The sequence below is a fragment of the Dysidea avara genome, chromosome 15 (genome assembly GCF_963678975.1).
Source record: "Dysidea avara chromosome 15, odDysAvar1.4, whole genome shotgun sequence".
Classification (NCBI taxonomy): Eukaryota; Metazoa; Porifera; class Demospongiae; order Dictyoceratida; family Dysideidae; genus Dysidea; species Dysidea avara.
Window position 1 is genome coordinate 2,134,508 of NC_089286.1, and position 20,815 is coordinate 2,155,322.

The 20,815-nt window shown below is 38.1% G+C and overlaps 3 protein-coding genes across 3 annotated transcripts; 2 read left to right on the plus strand and 1 right to left on the minus strand.

Moving 5' to 3' along the window:
* Positions 1 to 4: 4 nt before the first annotated feature.
* On the plus strand, positions 5 to 10,305 carry LOC136245174 (bromodomain-containing protein DDB_G0280777-like; the record flags this gene model as incomplete). The annotated part of the gene is made up of 10 exons (XM_066036676.1): positions 5 to 35; positions 85 to 240; positions 295 to 832; positions 882 to 1,385; positions 1,435 to 1,497; positions 1,547 to 1,633; positions 1,685 to 1,770; positions 9,712 to 9,797; positions 9,844 to 9,955; positions 10,014 to 10,305. Coding segments are annotated over 3 exons (702 nt in total), but the record flags the coding sequence as incomplete, so codon positions are not given.
* LOC136245736 (uncharacterized) lies at positions 2,088 to 4,737 on the minus strand. Its single transcript, XM_066037220.1, has 5 exons — positions 4,551 to 4,737; positions 3,696 to 4,496; positions 3,238 to 3,422; positions 3,066 to 3,165; positions 2,088 to 2,437 (listed from the first exon to the last, which is right to left on the minus strand). Exons 2-5 carry the CDS (start codon positions 3,974 to 3,976, stop codon positions 2,101 to 2,103), a joined length of 903 nt encoding a protein of 300 aa, XP_065893292.1. The 5' UTR covers positions 3,977 to 4,496; positions 4,551 to 4,737; the 3' UTR covers positions 2,088 to 2,100.
* Positions 6,445 to 8,849, plus strand: LOC136245703 (uncharacterized). The gene is made up of 8 exons (XM_066037189.1): positions 6,445 to 6,733; positions 6,784 to 6,852; positions 6,999 to 7,040; positions 7,093 to 7,308; positions 7,356 to 7,694; positions 7,750 to 7,909; positions 8,211 to 8,320; positions 8,376 to 8,849. The coding sequence occupies exons 4-8, from the start codon at positions 7,186 to 7,188 to the stop codon at positions 8,745 to 8,747; spliced, it is 1,104 nt and encodes a 367-aa protein (XP_065893261.1). The 5' UTR covers positions 6,445 to 6,733; positions 6,784 to 6,852; positions 6,999 to 7,040; positions 7,093 to 7,185; the 3' UTR covers positions 8,748 to 8,849.
* Positions 10,306 to 20,815: the final 10,510 nt, after the last annotated feature.

A 20,815-nucleotide genomic window follows, 5' to 3' on the forward strand; every position in this document is an offset into this window, starting at 1 on the left:
GTAGGGACTGCAAGAAAAAGAGGTGGAATCAACACGTATGGATATGCGTGTTCTTAGCAACTTTGTTTATTGTTTTCTAACTAGGAACTGTTAGTCGTACCCAGCTGTGGCGTTATGAAAAGAGAAAGCAACAGGAAGATGCTGCTGCTGGAGCGGACATTGCTAACCTTCCTCCACCACCAAAGAAGCATAAGACCCACAAGACCCGCCAGTGCAGTACTTGCCATAAAGCTTTGAGCGGTAAGTACAGTCCTGTTGAATATAATAATTGTAAGTTTGTGCATTCATTCTTAGTTGAGACTGGCCATAGTCAGTATAAGGGGAGTTGGTACTGCCCTGATAAGGAAACAGTAACTTTGGCTGAATGGAAGGAAGTGCAGGTCAAACGCTTGGAGGAACGTTGCCAGCTAAAGCAACAGCTACAGCAACAACGACCACAGCTACCACAGCAACAAGGACCACAGCTAGTACAGCAACAACGACTGCAGCTATCACAGCATCAACGACCACAGCGGCCACAGCTATTTCAGCAGCAACAACCACAGCTACTACAGCAGCAACAACCACAGCTACTACAACAGCAACAGCCACAGCTAGTACAGCAGCAACAACCACAGCTACTACAGCAGCAACAGCCACAGCTAGTACAGCAACAACGACCACAGCTAGTACAGCAACAACGACTGCAGCTATCACAGCATCAACGACCACAGCTACCACAGCAACAAGGACCACAGCTACTACAGCAGCAACAGCTTCTACATTTGCTGCAGCTACTACAAAAACAGCAGAAGCACCAACACCAGTAGTTAAGCTTCAGTGGAGTAACGAGGTTTGTATGATATGTATATGCCAATATATTACCTGGTAACTTTTTGCAGCAGAGTTGGCCACACTACATGCACAAGCAACCTTCCACACAGACCATCAATATTTTATTATGTTTACTGGAACCATAGGGCCGGCTATGATGGTTAGTGTGCAGTATACAGTAAACACTCGTGCTGTTCTCAACACACGTACTAGGGACTGACTATACTGGGAGTGCTTACCTAACACTTGGTGCACTAACCATCATAAGCTGGTAGTTGGGAGTGCCCTTATGATGACCACCGTGCTGAGGTCATGATGAACATTTCCAGTACATCCACTGGTGATGCTTCAATGCCCACCAGTGGCTGCACTGGGAGTGTTCATCATGATCTTGGCACCTTGACCATCATTGTAATGTCTCAGGAGTAAAGTGGGTGGTTGGGAGTGCCATTAGGGCCGGCTACATGATGGTCTGTGTGGAGGGTGACTAGGTTTACAGGCTCCATAATTTCAGTTATGTGCACAAGACACATTAGCTGTGTGGCTCAATAATATCAAGGATTTAAAGGAAGGTATATTTATTAGATATATGAAGTTTTAAAGTATGCGTTAACTTGACAGGCAGCTGTGGTACATTGTCAGTGATAGCTGGAACAGGACAGCAGTGGTAGAACAGTATACATGGTAAGTATATATTTATGAAGTTTTTAAGTATGTATTAAAGGTGGCATAGAACAGTACAACAATTCTGGACTAGTGCAGTAGTGGGGAACAGCATAGTCAAGTGATGACTAGTGCCGGAGTGGTGGAGCATAACATGGTAAGTATAATATTATAAAGTTTAGTATATATTAACACTGGCATAGAACAGTACTACAGTACTAGACTAGTACAGCAGTGGTAGAACAGCATAGCCAAGTGATGACTAGTACAACAGTGGTGGAACAGTATAACATGGTAAGTATAATATTATAAAGTTTAGTATATATTAACACTGCACTGTAAAAACGAATTTGTCAAAACAACATAATTTGTCACACCAACAAACTGTTAAATACACAAATGTTTTGTCAAGATAACAAACTTTTGCTGTCGCGACAAATATAAATGTTATAGTAACAAAATATACCATGATACTTGAATAATCAAAAGTGCTAACAAAAACCTTTGTCAAGCTAACAGATTGGTAACATCAATACAACAAAAGTACTTTTGTTACATCACATAATGCTGTTTAGATATAGAAATAGCAAAACAATGAATTTGTTCCCTGTACAAAGAAATAAACTAAACCAAATTTGAAATAAAATACTTGGTTACAATGTGAAAAGTCCCTGGTTCACATGAACTCAACTGATGAGTTTCAAGAGAATGCTGCTTGCCCATCCATACACTGTCTTCTGTTACTTGCTTTAGAATAAATTTAGCTGACTTTTGAACTAAAAAGGAATTGTGATGATGATCAGTTCCTTTAGTTATGTAAAGGTTCAAAGTAAAAAACATATGTGACATCATCAATATAATTCCATATATCTTCCCAAACTTTGGTAGCTCATCTTCAAATCCAACCCAAATCACATCATCTACACAGTACTTGTTGCCTTGCATTTCTATCCAGTCAACCCTAAATAATGTGCATGAGTTCAATAACCTTTCACCATGAAGTAAAGACATTGGAAGCTTTATGCTAATGCTTTTAACAGTAAACAAATCTACATGTAGATGCACGCACATGCATGCAAGCATTATGTGCACTGACACATACACACAGAGGGACACACACACACACACAGAGGGACACACACGCACACACAGAGGGACACACACACACACACAAAGGGACACACACATACACACAGAGGGACACACACACACACACACAGAGGGACACACACGCACACACAGAGGGACACACACGCACACACAGAGGGACACACACACACACACACACAGAGGGACACACACACACAGAGGGACACACACACACACACACACACACACAGAGGGACACACACACACACACACACAGAGGGACACACACACACACACACACTATACACACACACACACACTATACACACACACACACACACACTATACACACACACACTATACACATACACACACACACACTATACACACACACACACACACTATACACATTATATACACCACACGCTACACGCCTGTACACAATCTAATGACTAAAGCACTATTCTAGCTCTTACACATAAATATTGTATAAATTTTACCTTGTTACTGTTGTTTGCTGTAGATTATGAGCAACCAGAAAATTCTCTAATGGCTCCTTAGTCCAATTTGGTTCAGCTGAAAGGGAGCTTTCGCATTGAGCTACAAGAGTAAAATTATACATAAATACACTTCAATAAATTATTATTAATGCTTCAAGCTATCTGCACATACCGATTGATTTATTCATCGCCTTATCAAAGAAGTCATTGTCATGTAGGAGAGCACACATCAGTTTCTGATGACGCCGAGCAACACTTAGGGCAATATTCTTAAAATTTCCTTGCTGATCTATCCTTTTAAAATAACTGTTTTTAGCTTCCATCCTCATACACCACGATGTTGTAAGAGGACCTAACCTACATATGTGTGCATGTAATTGTAAACACTTGTATGCTTTGCATCAAGAGCTTTCAATATAAATGGCAGAGAGTATCCAACAGCAATGCAACAAGGAATATAACTGACTCCTCTATAGGGTAAAGCACAAAGACTTGACCTTATCAACACTAATAAGCACCATCTCTATCACAAATAAACTTTTTAACCTTGACACTTTGCAGGGAATATTGAAAGTTGGGCACTCACTTCATTTTATATTGTAAAGCATAGATGTAATAATGTATGCTCACTTCAAAATCTGGGATGGAAAATGGGTCAAGTAGTGTTGCTTTGGCAAAATGTTCTTGTGGGGATAGCATTCGCAAAATGAAGACAAGTACATCTCAATTAAGAATGCTAAGTACTCCACTAAATCAGCTGAAAAAACAGAGGACACACAAATTTGTAGTATTTCTAAAAGCAAAAGAAAGCATTCCCATTCTTCATCACATTCTGGAACTAATTCTCCGATCACCAATGGCAAATACACAGCAAAATTCCACATTTGGCTAGCTAAACAGAAGAATAGCATCAATAATTTAATATTACAAATTAATGATCAACTGAAAGGGTTCTAAGTAGTGCATAAAATATATACAAAAGCCAAATGGTTTGTAAATATAGGACTACGTATACAGAATACTCTATAACACCACTTGCAAAGTGCACGTCTCACCTGATTGATTGATGTTACCACGATCATGTAGAATGTGAGGAGATAATTGTGATGGTTTATTCCTGGATTCAGATCGGCTGAATTTAAAACTTGAGAGTTTCTGATTAATATGGTCAATAGTAAAGAGGCGTTTCTCACATACAAAGCTTTGTAGCATGGCTTTTATTGTATAAGGAACTACTCCTTCTAACAAGATATGCATCATATCTTGAGGTAGCTGACCATCACACACATCAAAGTCATCCAACTTATTTAATACACTTCTATAGTTTACACCATATGTTACTGAGTCTGTTTCAGCTAACACTCCAGTGAGAAGAGAACAATGGTAATCGTAGTTGTCTGGGTTTCTTAGAACAAACATGTTCTCTCGAAACTGTACGTAAAGAATTGAATGCATAAATTCAAAGAGATAAGCGGGCTGTATTACATTTTTATGGCACAAAGCATACTTTCCATGAACGAGATACAATCCACAGAGACATGTACCGGAATGACCATGCACAACTACCCCTACCTTGCATAAAATATATAGTGCATAAGTATTAAATTAGTGCAATCATTAGTACAAATATAAACTGCCATTCACAAGCACTGAAACTTCTAGGTGAGTTGGCTCAATGTGATGCCTTTGATTTGATGCATTCTTGTGCCATAGCTACTTACAAGACAAACAACCATTAGCTACTAAAAAGTAACTACAGTACAGTACCTTATAGCAGGTTATTTTCAACAGGGGAAATATTTTCCAGATTGCCATTCATCCAAAATTTTGAGCAGAAAATGTTTGTGGATAATTATTTTCCCAGTACGAAAAAGCAGTGAGCTTGATATAGGACAATAGGACTCTTGTTTTGCTTTTCCAACTATAGGCTAAGCTTTTCACTCTAGAGTGCGTGCCATAGGGGCAGTATTAAAAAAATCTATCAAAAAAACATTTACTTATTTTAACACTCATCGTATCTTTAGTAGGGCTGGGCGGTTTCTCGGTATTATAGTAATACCGCGGTATTGCAATGAAACGATATCTGTATCGTGTAGATTTCGGTGAAACGATAATGTCACGCTATCGATATTATTACGATTTTTAGTGTTTGTGACAGCTTATTAAGCCCTTAAGGTTGTTATAATGCACCTCAAATAATCATGTGATACTACTGCAAACAAGGATCTAGTTCTAGCTAGTCAATTTTTTTTACAAAGATCGAGATACTCTAATAGAACAGTCAGCTAGGATCGAGATACCCTAATAAAGCAGTCAGCTACTCTAATATAGCAGTCATCTTTAATAACCGCAATAAATATAATATCGTGATATATTTCTGCAGGATATATCGTGAAGCGAAACTCCAATACCGCCCAGCCCTACTCTTTAGTGGCCAAACAGTTTCTGCATTTTCGAAGTGACCACCCAACTCCAACTTTAAACCCTCCAATTGAATGTGCAGCTAGAGTATCAGCAAGCATGGCTAAAACAGCACCTTTTACAGGGACCTCTTTATTGTTTATTGTTAACAAAATTCCCTGCAATCAAACCAACAAATATTTTAAAACCCCAAACATACACGAAAGTACCTTTCTGAGCTTATCCATGTCATTTATGAAAGGCTGCAAAACAGCTTCATATCCATACTCTTTTAAAAGTGGATAAGTGACGACAGCTATCAATTGTACTGTCTTCAGAATTGAGCGGTGTTTTGGGTGAATATTACCCAGTGTGTAATAGAATAGTGCTGCAAGTGAAATGTGTTAATAATACCAAGAACAACATATTGATAAGCATATTGATAAGCATACAGAATTCTTTAAGGATCATAGAAATGTACGCAATGTCTCACTATACAACTAACCTTTTACAAACAACAAGGTGAGTTTTCAACACTGGGGAGCAATCTTTTTTTTAGTTGAAAAAATGTCCACCATTTTATCAATGTTACGTAATCTTGTATATCAATCTACTCTAATTGGCAATCACCATGAGCTTTATTAGGGCTAAATCCAAGCATCCTAGCAAAAGTTACAAGGAGAATCCTTCAAGGTAAGTTTTTAGGTTTGTACTAAATATTTTTTGATTTTAGTTTATGTAACATATCGGCTTTGTATATCAAAAAGATTACCTTTGAATGGCAAATAAAATGGCCTTTGTTTAAGCCTTGTAGCTTGAAGTATTGTGGAGTTATAGCCGTTCGTTTACTGCCAATACACTTGGATGTAATGTTACGGCGGTGGGCTTTCAATAAAAGCAAGGCTTAGTTCAGACGTAATATACCGGGGGGGCGGTGGTCCTTAAAGGGTTTTAATAGTTAAGTCATTGCTGACATTACACAATTGACAATTCTGTAAGGCTTACATAGTTTATGCTTCCCTTTGTAGGATCCAAGGGCGTTGGTCACTTCAACTTCATCATAGTAGATGATAAATTGAAGCTTAAGGGATTGATCACTACTAGTATACAGTGGATGAGTGCTGTATAAGGAGGCATCACAAAAATCACCAATAAGGTCATCATCTCTTGCATGTGATTGAGTAACCTAAAACACAAACAAATGCTTATATAAAGAAAAGCAATCCCTCCAATCTGAATTAGCTGGTCTTGAAGGAGAAAAAGAATCAGTAAGAACTTTCAATAGTTTATTGCTTCTTTACAATAATATATTCTGTAGACTGGGACATCTGAAAGTTCTGATCATGATCCTCAAGTTCCTTCTATAAGCAAAGCCATCAAACCTAAGGTGTCTATAATTATAAAAGCATTGATTTCCATTGTATGAAATGGCTTCTTTAATGTATTGATTGGGTTAGATCTTTTGGACATAATCTTCACCTTAGCTTTGATTTACACATGACAATTATGTCTTTTACTTGGTTTTCTTTATAGTTGCACAAAGTCACTGAAAGCTCAAGCTCAACATCCTATCAAGTGAGATACTGACACACGCATGATCTGGATTATGCTGTGTACTACCTTGTAGCAATTACCTAATCCTTTTCCTATACCACTGTTTCGCCACTCCACTGAAGTGCACCTTAAAAAGGGTTCTGTTGAAGACAGCGATCGGAAATATATGGTGCAAACAATAGCAACATTGTTAATGACGTACAAAAGCCGGCCATCATTAAAAGATTGTAGTATTGTTTCACTGTCTCTACATAAGAAATTTAAATGCTTGGGAGATGAAAGTTCTGAGGTTTGTTGTTGATGTACTTGCTAAGCGTGCATTTTGATGCCTTTTAGGGTGCCTGGAAATGGTTTATCTATACCAGGACACAAAACATAAACCGCAGATCAAGTTATGATCCTAGTCCTCCAAAGAAGAAGCAAAAATTAGCTGCTGCACAAAAGCACCAGTATCCAGCTATACCATCTTCAGCGGATGATGAAACTTCCAACAAAACTAATTTTAAACTCCTTCAAGAAGAATGGGACAAGCCCAAAAATGGAGAACCATCCAAAGTAAAAACCTTATTTATTCGTACTCATGCACTAAGAAGAGCAGAAATGCTAAATGAAGAAGACAATGTAACTGTTCAAAGCACACTACAGAAGTACAAAATGTTGAAGAAATCTTCTTATGTAAGGCTATGGTTATGGTATATACAGTGTGATTATATCTTTCACGCACATACAGGCTAAGTTGGAGTTTGAATTAATAATGCAAAGGTCAAATCTTAAGGATGAATTTGATGAAGAGCTGATCCTGTGGTCTAAAGCTGTGGTTACATATTGCAAGGCGGCATGTAGAAAAATGACATTCGTCCAAAAGCTAGTCAAGGATGTTGATATGGACTGTAAGTTTTTCAAATTGTTTATAAAGATCATAGGGTTAGTATGCCCATTCCCGAAAACATAAGGTTTTTTCCATTTACCTACCCACAGTGTACAGATTACCAAAATAGGTAGTGTTATACTGTGGTGTAGTAATACCAGTTTGCTATGGTATACTTTGCATGTTTTAAATAGTTTAGTTGGCACATCTACTAGAATTAGACACATTACCATCAAGTGTTTGGTATTGGATGTTTGATTTAGTGCTTGTGTATGATATTTGTGTATCATTAATTTTATCGTGTTTCTTTGAATTTGTTTTAGGTGATGATCAGCTGCTCTTGATCTCCTTAAGACGCTTGGGTCTTTTATTGATCCCCACGAAGACAAAGGTTATTACTGGGGACATTCCCTTTTTGCTGAGAATTGTGCCTGTAAGCATCTTAACAATATATGTAATATATATATTCTCATGCTTATTTTATACAGAATGAAACACCAATCAAGGAAGCCCCAGAACAGGGGAACAGTCAACTACATCTGGTCATAATTAATCATGATGACTATGACCAACACTTCATTGCCATTGAACAAAAGCTCTGTATGGAGTCCATGGATTTAGCTACTGCCCTCTTCCATTTGTTTGGGTGTCACTATATCCTAAATCTCAGCTACCACCAGAAGTTGACTGATCTCATGACATTTCTTCAGGAAAAGGTAGCTCAGATATCCTCTGCTTCTACGACCAAGTGGAAGTCAGCTGTGTCAGCAACCCATATAAATGGAATATCATCTGAGTATAAAGCTTTGAAAAAAAATGAAGAACCAGGAAGCTCTGACTCTGACAGTGATGACAATTAGATGTGTACATATGTAGTGTTGTAAACATTTGTTGTCAGTTAAATAAACGTTTCTGCTGATGTACAATATACTGAAAATACAGTGTCAAAACATGTTATGTAATTCCAGCGAACTTACCTTTGTCAGTCTGATAAACACTTTATAACAATAACGTCAATGCTTTTATCGCATAATTAGGTCCTGCATAAAAATGTCATACTAACAGAATCCTATATGTTGCTATACCTAACAACATGTTGAGGTAACATTGTACATCAGTGTCACTATATCCTAAATCTCAGCTACCACCAGAAGTTGACTGATCTCATGACATTTCTTCAGGAAAAGGTAGCTCAGATATCCTCTGCTTCTACGACCAAGTGGAAGTCAGCTGTGTCAGCAACCCATATAAATGGAATATCATCTGAGTATAAAGCTTTGAAAAAAAATGAAGAACCAGGAAGCTCTGACTCTGACAGTGATGACAATTAGATGTGTACATATGTAGTGTTGTAAACATTTGTTGTCAGTTAAATAAACGTTTCTGCTGATGTACAATATACTGAAAATACAGTGTCAAAACATGTTATGTAATTCCAGCGAACTTACCTTTGTCAGTCTGATAAACACTTTATAACAATAACGTCAATGCTTTTATCGCATAATTAGGTCCTGCATAAAAATGTCATACTAACAGAATCCTATATGTTGCTATACCTAACAACATGTTGAGGTAACATTGTACATGATCAATGTTTGTTAATCTGACATACAATTGTCAAATTTCAGACTCAGTTCACATTTACAAAAACAACAAGGAGTATGTTAAAACAGCAATAATAACATGTTATAATAACACTTTATATGTTAGTTTACCTCCTTTGTCATTTTGACAAATAAAATATTTGTCACCATCGTTTGTGCACACTAACAATTTTTTTTTGTTGAAATGACAAATTTATTTTTACAGTGTGGCATAGAACAGTACTACAGTGCTAGACTAGTACAGCAGTGGTAGAACAGCATAGTCAAGTGATGACTAGTACAACAGTGGTGGAACAGTATAACATGGTAAGTATAATATTATAAAGTTTAGTATATATTAACACTGGAATAGAACAGTACAACAGTGCAGCAGTGATAGAACAGTGATATCACTGTTCAAGTATAACAGAACAGTGATAGAATAGAACAGCACTAGTGCAGCAGTGATAGAAAAGTATAACATGGTAAGTATATATTATTATTGTAAAATATATAAATATAGCATGTATATTAACTTGATAGATGGCAACTGGTAGAACAGTAATGGTGGACTAGAACAGCAGTGGCACAGCAGCTATTAGGATATAATGGATAAAAATATTTGTAAAAAAAACTATATGGATTCATGCAGTTATGTATGGGAGCATTCATATAGATATTGTGGAAACATTTGTACACAGTATGGGAACATACATACAGATGGGAACACACATACAGATGGGAACACACATACCTGCTAATGTTATCGCATTTATAATTATAGCTAATTATAGCTAATTTTGTGTAAACAGTTATAGCTATATGGAAATTAGCTAGTGTACCCAGCGCTCTGGCTATAATATTAGCTATGTGCTATCTAGCAAGTGTGATTTACAGAGGTTAATTGTGTGTGAATTAAAATCCTATTTGTGCATGGTTAAAAGATAATCATTATGAATTATCGCAAATTATCGATATAGTTATTCTATTTTTGTGATTGTGAGCTTTTAATTTCTTCCCCGCATTTTCCTCGCTTTTTTTCCCCCCTGGGGGGGAACTTTGTGCGATAGCTTGCCAGCGACTTAAGTCACAAAGAGCAGGTTTCAATAGTAGTACGGTATGTTGATTCACAATATGTGATTCAAGAACGACTAGTAGATGTTGAGTCTACTGACAGCACTACTGCAGAGGCACTGTTTCAAATATTGTTGAAAGGTTTATCAAAAGTTGGATTGACAACTGACAATTTAGTTGGTCAATGTTATGACGGGGCCAGCAACATGCGGGGCATACATGCTGGAGTTCAGGCTAAGGTTAAGGAAATTCAACCCAGGGCCATATACTGTCACTGTTATGCACATTGTGTTAACCTAGTGTTAGTAGAAGCAACTTCTAGTAACCAATGCTGTAGAAATTTTTTTGGAGTAATACAGAATCTTTATACCTTTATTGAAGCCAGTCCTCACAGACACAGCACACTTGTGGCATTTATGAAGGAGTTAAGTTCAAAGCCTCATGTTAAAACCCTTAAAAAACTATCTGACACAAGGTGGGCATGCAGAAGTGATGCAGTTCAGGCAGTGTACGAAAATTTTGAAGCCATTGTGAAATCATTAAAAGAAATTGAAGACAACTGTCACGATGGTCGAATCAGTGCAGATTTTGTGCCACGCGACTTTGCAATTGTGTATTACCAATCATGTCTATCCTACTGGATAAAGGATTAGTGATAGAAGCCTTTGGAGTATCAGCAGCCTGCATGCAGTCACGATGATAAACAAATCTTCGGCATATCACTGATTTTTACCCAGTTGTTAAATGGTTTATTGACCAGTACACCTTTATCACGTCGGCTATGTGTTGGTAAAAGCATAGCACACGGACCACAAAAGACACCATCTAATTGTTTGTTATATCATAACCATGAATACTTTTTGATTCAGTCAATGTTGAATTTACGGTGGTATCCATGTGAATATGTCTTCGGAAGAACTCTTGGTGGTGAGATGTGTATGCTTTTCAGCATTTGCTAAGCCATCAAGTGTATTGAGCAGATCATCGATTGAATATGTTGGTGAAAACACATAACCAATGTCATTGCAGAGTTCAGGTGATTGGGATGTAATGGCTGCTCTGTATCAACTGACTCCGTTGGCTGTGTACAAAGATCTGATTCTTCTTCAATATCGGATGATTCTACTAAATCACTGTTTCTATCTAATTCATCAGAGCTGTGGTGAGAAGAGTAGGCTGAGGAAAGCAATTCAAGCTGCATATTGGATTCTTCATTACCAGTCAGACAGCTTCTTGGTGAAGATGGTGATGATGATAATATTTCAATGGAATCATCAGGGTGTACAGTTCTGGAAAGAGGCTGAGATGTGAGGCTTGATACTGCTGCTACAAGAAAAGCACAAGGAATAACAGAATGCACAATGCATAGCTACACACACAAGTCAAATGACCGAATCTAACAACTAGCTATATAAATAATTGTATTTACCTTCATCATCTGTAGACTGCAGCACTTTCCTTTTAGAAGCAAATAAATCTAGCAAGTTACAACTGCTTGCATGACGTTTGCTTTTATCAGCTCGAGGACTCATCACGATAATCTTTCTAGTTTCACAACTGTTAATATTGTAGCTATGATGCAGCTCCTTGTCCATCACATTTAAATAGTAAATGCTGTACAGAACCATGGCTTTGTGTAGCTAGTGCATATTCTAGATTGTATTTGCGTCATTGTATTTGTATTTGCGTTCATTGTAATTGTATCTGCGTCATTATATTCATCACTGATTGACAGGAATACACCATGAATAAAGTGAGTTATGTCTATACAAGTCACTATAGTTTGCATAAATACCCCTGTCAGTATTCATGGTATTATTCACGAGGTTTCCATTTATATAGATAACCTCAAAGTGCTACTAGATATAGTGCAGTGCGGCACTACTACACATTATATGGTTGCAGAAGCCATAGATGAAGTAAACAAATAGCCATAGATGAGGTACTTTTTACAGGTAAAAAAATACTTAATGTCATCACAAATTGAGCTAGTGGTACGTGATGCATCACAGATGGTTGTTAGGTAGGTTGCAAAAGCATCAAAGTCAAATGTAGTTGGGTGCTCTGCATACAGGTGCAAATCTGATACTATTCTGCTTTCCTCTTGGAAGTGAAACCAAAGTAGTTTTAAAACTGCTATTATAATCAGTAATGCTTACATCATTAACTGATCCATCTGACATTCCTTCATCTGACAATTCTCCCTCTGACAGATCTTCATCTGACCTGGACATATCTTCATTCTCATTCAACCATTCCCATAAATTGTTGTGTAATGTAGTAATTTAGTATGTAGTGCACACACATGCTTACTTCATCACTTGATGCATAATGCCAGGGCTTCTTACGAGGTGTGTAATCCTCATCTTCTGCTGTTCTTGTGTCCCGTAGTAAATGTATTATAGTAAATTTTATTACAGTTCTTATACATACTTCATAATGCCGGGGCTTCTTACAAGGTGTGTTATCCTCATCTTCATCTGCTGTTCTTGTGTCCTGTAGTAAATGTAATATTATAGTAAATTTTATTACAGTTGTTATGCATACCTCACAATGCGGGGGTTTCTTACGAGGTGTGCAATCCTCATCTTCTTCTGCTGTTCTTGTGTCCTGTACTAAATGTAATATTATAGTAAATTTTATTACAGTTCTTATGCATACCTCACAATGCGGGGGCTTCTTATGAGGTGTGTAACCCTCATCTTGTTCTGCTGTTCTTGTATCCTTCAGTGTATGTATGCATTGTGTAATTGTACATACCATTTATGATAATTATGCACACCTTGTAATGCGTAAATTTTTGATGAATTGCTTTTGTACCCTGCACAGATTTTTCTACCTGTGAAAATAGAAAAGATATATGCAAGGGTCATGAATTTACGGTAAGTGTTTCTAAGTGTAGTGTAGACATATGTATGTACCTTCCTTCATAGATAGTATATTCTCCGTACCTGGGATTGGAAGCTCTCAATGCTTTAGTGTAAACATCAGCGTCCCGCCTTTGGTTAACACCTTTTGGTATTTGAAAACAAAGAATACATCTAGTATCTGTCAAATTACGATTGGCGGTAAATTAGGGTTGGGCGGTATTAGGAATACCTTGTATGGTATACCTTACCTGAAAATACCCCGGTATGACTAAAATATTGACCAAATGGTGACAAGTGGTAAAAATAATTCTAAAATGATTTATCATAACAGATAGGTGGAAAATTGGAAATATGAGATTCAGGGATGGTATGGAAGTCTGCTACAAAAAGAAAGTTTTACCCACAGCAAGTAATGTAGAAGTTGGCTTTGCCCCATAATGTAATTTGATAAGGAACAGTACACAATATAATGCATTGTTTGTACAATGTACGTATGTTTGTACATGAATCAATGAGACATAAAATTTTAATAAATCAATGGTTAAAAAAGGGACATACAGCACACAATACAAAGCATTGTTTGTATAATATGTTGTACATGTCAGACATGATAAGATCGTTATGATCAAGTAGTAATACAAAAAGTTTATCTATTTCAAGTTTTTCAATAGGAATACAAGCATGTTCACTTTCTCAGGTTTTAAATTGTTTCGCAGGGGGGTAACAATTTTACCAGAAGTACTAAAGAATCGTTCTGATGGACAGCTAGTAGCTGATACTGACAAATATTTTTTAGCGATCATGGCTAAGAGTGGATAGTGCTCATGGTGACACAAATACAATGACATGGTGACACAAATACAATGACATGGTTACACAAATACAATGACATGGTGACACAAATACATTGACATGGTGACACAAATACATTGACATGGTGACACAAATACATTGACATGGTGACACAAATACATTGACATGGTGACATAAATACATTGACATGGTGACATAAATACATTGACATGGTGACATCAGTACTTACTGCTGCTAGTGAATGCTGAGGTAAGTCCATAGTAGCTTGTGTAGAAGTCAGATCCCGTCTTCTCTTCCAGCTCATGCTGAAAGCACTAACCACCTTCCTGCATGTTCCAATAGTGGAAGTGCAACGTTGATCCTGGAGACCTTTTTTGACAGCAAGGTTAAGATTGTGACCCAAGCATGACAACTGCTTCCACCCCAAGTCCTTGGTTGCTCGTATAATATTACTAGCACTATCAGTGGTTATGCAAACTTGTCTAGTGATATCAAGTGACCATGACTGAAGAGTCTCTTGTAAACCCTCTGCTAGGTTGCTTGCTGTGTGGTCTTATGGCAAATACATGGTTTGAAGGCAGTAGCTCTTTAGTGACCACTCGCTGTCGACATAATGTACGGTGTAGCTAAGGTAAGGCTTTAATCCCTGGCTGGACCAGCAATCTGTAGTAGCAGAGTAGTACTCAATCTGTCCAAGATCTTGTACCACTCGCTCTTTAGTAGTACTACAAGCTGCTGGAATGGCTACTCTGGACATGTAATTGCGGTTGGGTGGCTTGTATCTCTTGTCAAATGCTGCCAACATTTCCTAAATCCGGCCTTCTCCACGGTATAAAGTGGAAGCACATCCTTTGCAATACAGTAGGTCACTGCATTGGTAAGCTCAACCCACTTCTTACTCTTGTTATCATAAGACTGGCTGCTCATTAGTGCTTCTTCAATTGACGGCTGGCTATGGGTTCCATGAGTTACAGAATTTCCCACCTTGTCTTTGTCTGTCTTTTGTGTGGTAAACTCAGCATATACACTGGGATGGTTATATCGCAGGTGCAAAATAAGATTGGAAGTGTTTCCATTACGAGCTGCCACCTTCTTTTTACACTGTCTGCAATATGCGTAACCATCATTAATGGGCTGCTTTGTTGTTTCGTCACTCTTTAGCGCGAAGTATTTTCACACCACTGATTTCCCCCCAGGCTTGTCCACTAGCTCCATCTAACACTACGCAATAACTTTCAACACTTATCTACACACTTCGTTCAACACGCACGAGGCAGTCTATCGAATACCGATGCTAATTTAAAAATTTTAACGGATAGTCGAGAATTTTTTTAAAACCGAAACTGGCAGTATTCATTCAATACCGCACCGCTATAATTATGATACCGATTAAGACTAAAATACCGGTATACCGCCCAACCCTACAGTAAATATGAGTTGTGGGTGCTGCTAAGAAGAAATTTATACATGAACGGGCCTCCAATGCTGCTATCTTCAATAATTTGGATGAACTAAAGGTTCAGGCTGAAGAAATTGTAAAGAGGCTAGAGTCGAAAATGACTGTGGATGCTGTTTTACAAAAACAAGTTGACGATAAGATGGATGAGTTAGACGAAGCATTTCAAAATTTTCGTGATGATTTGCTGATCGTTAAGTACGAGCGCGCGCTCTGATTGATAAGGGCGTGGCAGTGTGTTCTTACTTCACTAGGCTGTTTGATCGCTTTGCAAGTGTTGCTATACAGGCATCTACTTGCCCTTACAGTACGGAATCTGTTACTAGTTTTGTGGCGTCCGAATACGGCTGCTCTAAGGAAAGTGTCGATACGAATTATTAACGCCTCTGTGACTGGAAAAGAAGAAGACGATCCCTAATTGAAGATAAAAGGAAAGGCAAAGCGCAGAAGGCAGACACTCGTCGGAACCCGAAAAGGCACATCCCAGCAGCGAGTTAAATATTGTGGCAAAGAATGGTGATCCTTCGCTGCTTTGTTTGGCCTGTAGCCTTGCGAATGTGGTCAGGCTGGCAGGCAGGCAGGCTGGCAGACGAAAATTTCTGTTTTAGCGATTTTTTAGAAATAAAATTCCAGCACTTTTCTAGTCGTTTCCTGATATATAACGCTAGAAATAAAGTTAGAAACTTAAAGACTCTTTAGTAAAAGGTTTATTTGCTGTGTGAGATATTTCTAGGATGATTTTTGAAGGAATTGAAATTTGAGGCGCGCGCCAAATCCACCCCGATCCCTACTTAAACAGTACTATTGTACTGTTTGATTAAGTCTGCACGATACAATTTCCGACCAACAGTTATTCAGTATTTGCCAGATCGGGGCCTGATTTAGCGTTTGGGAAATTCAATAATGATGGTAGACAAACTGCTGGAGTAGTGATTGAACAACTCTTTAGCAGTACTGTAGAGTTCAAATTAGATATTACTCTAAAGAACTATGGTCAGGCATTTGCCTATATGGTAAAGGTTGCTAATGACATGGTGATTGAATCCTTGACGAATGGCAAGTTGGTAAAGTCAGTAATTGTATACGGACTGTTGTTATTGCACCGTCAAAAAGATTTGTGTGTGCCTATGAAGTATACTTGTACATTTAATAACAAATCCGATACCAGTATTCTTAATTGGACACGAAGGTAGATTCAGTGAATTCTTTTCGTATATTTTGTTGAAGATATAGTGAACTTATTATTTACCACAACTGTACACATATTGCTCTTTTATTAAAATGTTTAATAAAAACTTACTAATGTTTGAGTGTCTAGTTCAAATCGAGACCAAACATTTCTTTATATGGGCATTACTTAAACTAGTCTATATATAGGACAATATCTCTTGGCTAAAAGTGTCCATATAAAGAAATGTGGGTCTTGTGAATTACTGTTAGAGTGTGGAGCTCGTGAGGCGGTGTTGCGTTCTTGTTTATGCACATAGTCTAGAACCACAAATTGGATACCTCCAAGCTTTGAAGTGAAGAGGGTTAGGAATTAATGCCTCTACTCAGTGTATTGATGATAGAACAGAGGTGATGTGATTGGTATCTGGCCAGATTACACTCGTTAACTAGTGATTGATGAATGGGAAGTTCAGAGGTCATCCTGTTCATTGATATTACCATATATGGGTCTTACAGTAATGGTAACATAGCAACAACCAATCCAGAAGCAAAAAGCACATAGCACAGGAGTGATAAAACCAAAACCTGTAAATGTTTGACCACAAATTTGTCGGGTTGCCCTCTTCACAGGGTACCTTAACATTTGATGTGGGCAATTGGAAACAGAAAACTGAAAATGAAAATAAAGGGACAACAAGTTTACTCATGTAAGTGACACCAAAAGATTCTACAACTACAGTGTTTCAGCTAACAAGTGTTTGATTCTAGTCTACATAGAGCCTCACTAACCAAACGCAGATCATGCATGCGCTACTGACTTCATTCTCACATTGTTAGGCCACTCATTGTTTCCCATTTCCCGCCTGCACATAGATTCTCTTCCCACATGGTTATTCATTATTGCTGTGAACTCAATTTAATTCATTATTTATCCTGTGATTGCAAAGTAGTATTAGTTTAGCATTCAGAAAGCTTGCTTTCACTGTTCAGGTTCTTAGTTTAAATATTTCGCTTTATTCTTACCTGAAAATTATTTACGAATTTCGAAAATGAATAATGGATAATGAGCTCATGTATTTTTGAAAGGGAAACAAGGAATTGTCTTGGAGTGGCCTTAGCTAGCCTTTATGCTCCTATCAATGTCAAGCCCCACCTACCCCAGGTCGGGCAGAGGTGGGGATTTGCAAATGCGAGAATGCAAATTCCCCATCCCTGGAGACAAGTTTGAGTTATGAATCCCCTGCTAATAATCCCGGGAAACACAACAGTATGGAAAAGTACGGATGTTCATGTTGCAAATGCCCCTACCCTGGGGACAAGCTTGGGTGACAAATCACCTACAAATCCTCACCTGCTGCCCGACCTGGGGTAGGTGGGGCGCGACATTGATAGGTGCATTATATATTTCCATTTCAACAGCAATTTAACACTCCCAGATTTTGGGAGCTCAGTTGCACTAAACCACATACGGAGATCTACCAGACCCATTTCCTTCCCAGCACCCACACAAAAGAAGAAAAGCGGTCTGGGGACGAGACTACTTAACACGGGCTACTTTTGTCAAAAATCCTAGAGAATTTGGACATCGTTGACTTTACCAATTAGGCACTGCAGGGTGAACACAGAAGGTAGAATATTAGTATCACCAAGTGCATGGCTTACTAGTCTAGTGCAGCCAGACCACTTATTCTGGTGTATTGCGTCGGGAAGAACCCAAACCCAAAATAAAGAATAAAATGGTTTGGACTTCATCTGTGGCATTAGAAGATCTATGCAACAGCTGCAATACATAATAACATTGTTTAAATCAAATATTTATGTAATGTTAGTTGTGTATAACTCTTTACGCGACAGCTGGACACTTAATTCTAATGTTGATTTAATGTTGATTTAATAAGTGATGAGCTTTATCGCTGGGGGTTAAGGTTCAGTGATGGGCAAGAAAGTAGTTTCTTTGTTACGTAGTTTGCTCCACCAGCTTGCTCGTAAGTTTATATCTAGTTACAGGTGTATTTACATTTAATCATTCCTAACTGTACCAGCATCAGAGGAGGTACGACACACATTAAGCACTATCAAAAATAATCTGTATTAATTGCGCTAAGGAACTGGAGCAATGAAAGAATTTTGTGCTATGACAAGTCTCTACTGCTGCTAGTACACATGTTTTATGTATATTCTAACAATTTAACGCATGTAGAACCTGAAAAGCAGTACTAGCAGTTGCAGCTCAATGTAGGTGTCTCCAAGGCTAGATTTTTGCTAGAGCTTTTTCCCAGCCTAGTCCACTAGTCCAGTACGTAAGTCTAGTATGTAGAATACATTAGGCTGGGATTTATTATTTGTACTTGTGTGTGTGTGTGTGTGTGTACTCGTGTGTGTGTGTACTCATGTGTGTGTGTGTGTGTGTGTGTGTACTCGTGTGTGTGTGTGTGTGTGTACTTGTGTGTGTGTGTACTTGTGTACACACACACACACACTGTTGAATTTCCAACAGAGTTTTTAAACTCTTTAGAAGTGTCAGGGCTGCCCCCACATTTACTTTCATTGAAAGTTGGTGCGCCAATTATCATGTGTACTCGTGTACACACACACACACACACACACACACACACACTGGTGAATTTCCAACAGAGTTTTTAAACTCTTTAGAAGTGTCAGGGCTGCCCCCACATTTACTTTCATTGAAAGTTGGTGCGCCAATTATCATTTTGCGCTCCTTGGACCCCCCTCGAGTCACCAATGGTACTAGGTGTGTGGTCACTAAACTTTCTGCCAACACCATAGAAGCCAAAATTTCCCATGGTAGGCATGCAGGTCATGACATCATCATTCCTCGGATCCCACTTATTCCAAGTAACTCCACATAGCCTTTTGAGTTTAGACGTGTGCAGTTTCCTGTTTCTCTCTGTTTTGCCATGACCGTTAACAAAAGTCAGGGTCAAACGTTTAAAGCTGTAGGAGTAGATATGACTGACGAGAGCTTTACGCATGGAATGCTTTATGTAGCACTATCTAGAGTAGGCTCCCCAGATTGCCTGACACTATTGGTTAGAGTGGACCGCAAAACACGCAATGTAGTGTATAGTGAAGTTTTTGTTTGAGTATCTCTGTTACTGCTATATTTGCTGTTGGTATTGTGGGTCAGCTCATGTGGATGAGGTGAGGAATGTATCATGGTAAAAACGTATCGAGTGTGATGTGTCTGTGTGATTATTGCTATCTGTACTTAATGGTTGTGATGTTTCTTTCTTTGCACAGGCACTCACTCTAATTATATGCTACAGCATGTTAAACTGATGTCAAATGATGCTCCGAAGAGTTATTAATGACCAGCTATGTGGTGTACTACTGTCAAGTAGTATGAGTCAGTACTATCAAGGGATTGTCCATACTATTATACATTGTTGACTAATGGTGCTATGATGATCAGTTGTTCATCAACACCTGTAAAGGTGTTGTGATGACATTCATACTGTTAAGTCACTAAATGGCTAAGATCTGAGCATAAAAACTAAGAGATGTTTACATTGCTTTTGTAGTATACTGTTTGTACACTGTATTTTTCTACATTAATTTTTATCTCTAAATCAACTTACAATGAGTGCTGCACGTAGGGCAGGTAACAATGCTAGTTATTCTATATGTGGAAGCATATGTATTTAAAATTTGAATGAGTGTTGTACAATTGGGAATATCTGTCATTATGCATGCACTCACACCCACACACTACAAATACATAATTGGTATGTACTGCTGCCTATACTAGGGACACTGATTGGTGTGAAGGCAGCTTGCACGGCAACATCACACACAGTTCATGGCAGCATGAATGTTAACTGTGTTGATTGGCTTTTCCTTAGAAACATAAAATAACTTGTTTGTAACCAAAAGGCCATTATTTACTTCACGCACTGAAACCACCCATTCCACCCTCCTACTGATTCTTCTATGACCTAAAT

Excerpts from the sequence above, each read along its gene's own strand:
- LOC136245736 (XM_066037220.1), bottom strand. The coding sequence starts at position 3,976 with ATGCTATTCTTCTGTTTAGCTAGCCAAATGTGGAATTTTGCTGTGTAT. Across the intron at positions 3,423-3,695 it reads TTTCCATCCCAGATTTTGAA|GTTAGGTCCTCTTACAACAT; the intron begins GTGAGCATACAT and ends ACACATATGTAG. Across the intron at positions 2,438-3,065 it reads CAGCAAACAACAGTAACAAG|GGTTGACTGGATAGAAATGC; the intron begins GTAAAATTTATA and ends CACATTATTTAG.
- LOC136245703 (XM_066037189.1), top strand. The coding sequence starts at position 7,186 with ATGGTGCAAACAATAGCAACATTGTTAATGACGTACAAAAGCCGGCCA. Across the intron at positions 7,309-7,355 it reads TGGGAGATGAAAGTTCTGAG|GGTGCCTGGAAATGGTTTAT; the intron begins GTTTGTTGTTGA and ends GATGCCTTTTAG. Across the intron at positions 7,695-7,749 it reads TGTTGAAGAAATCTTCTTAT|GCTAAGTTGGAGTTTGAATT; the intron begins GTAAGGCTATGG and ends ACGCACATACAG.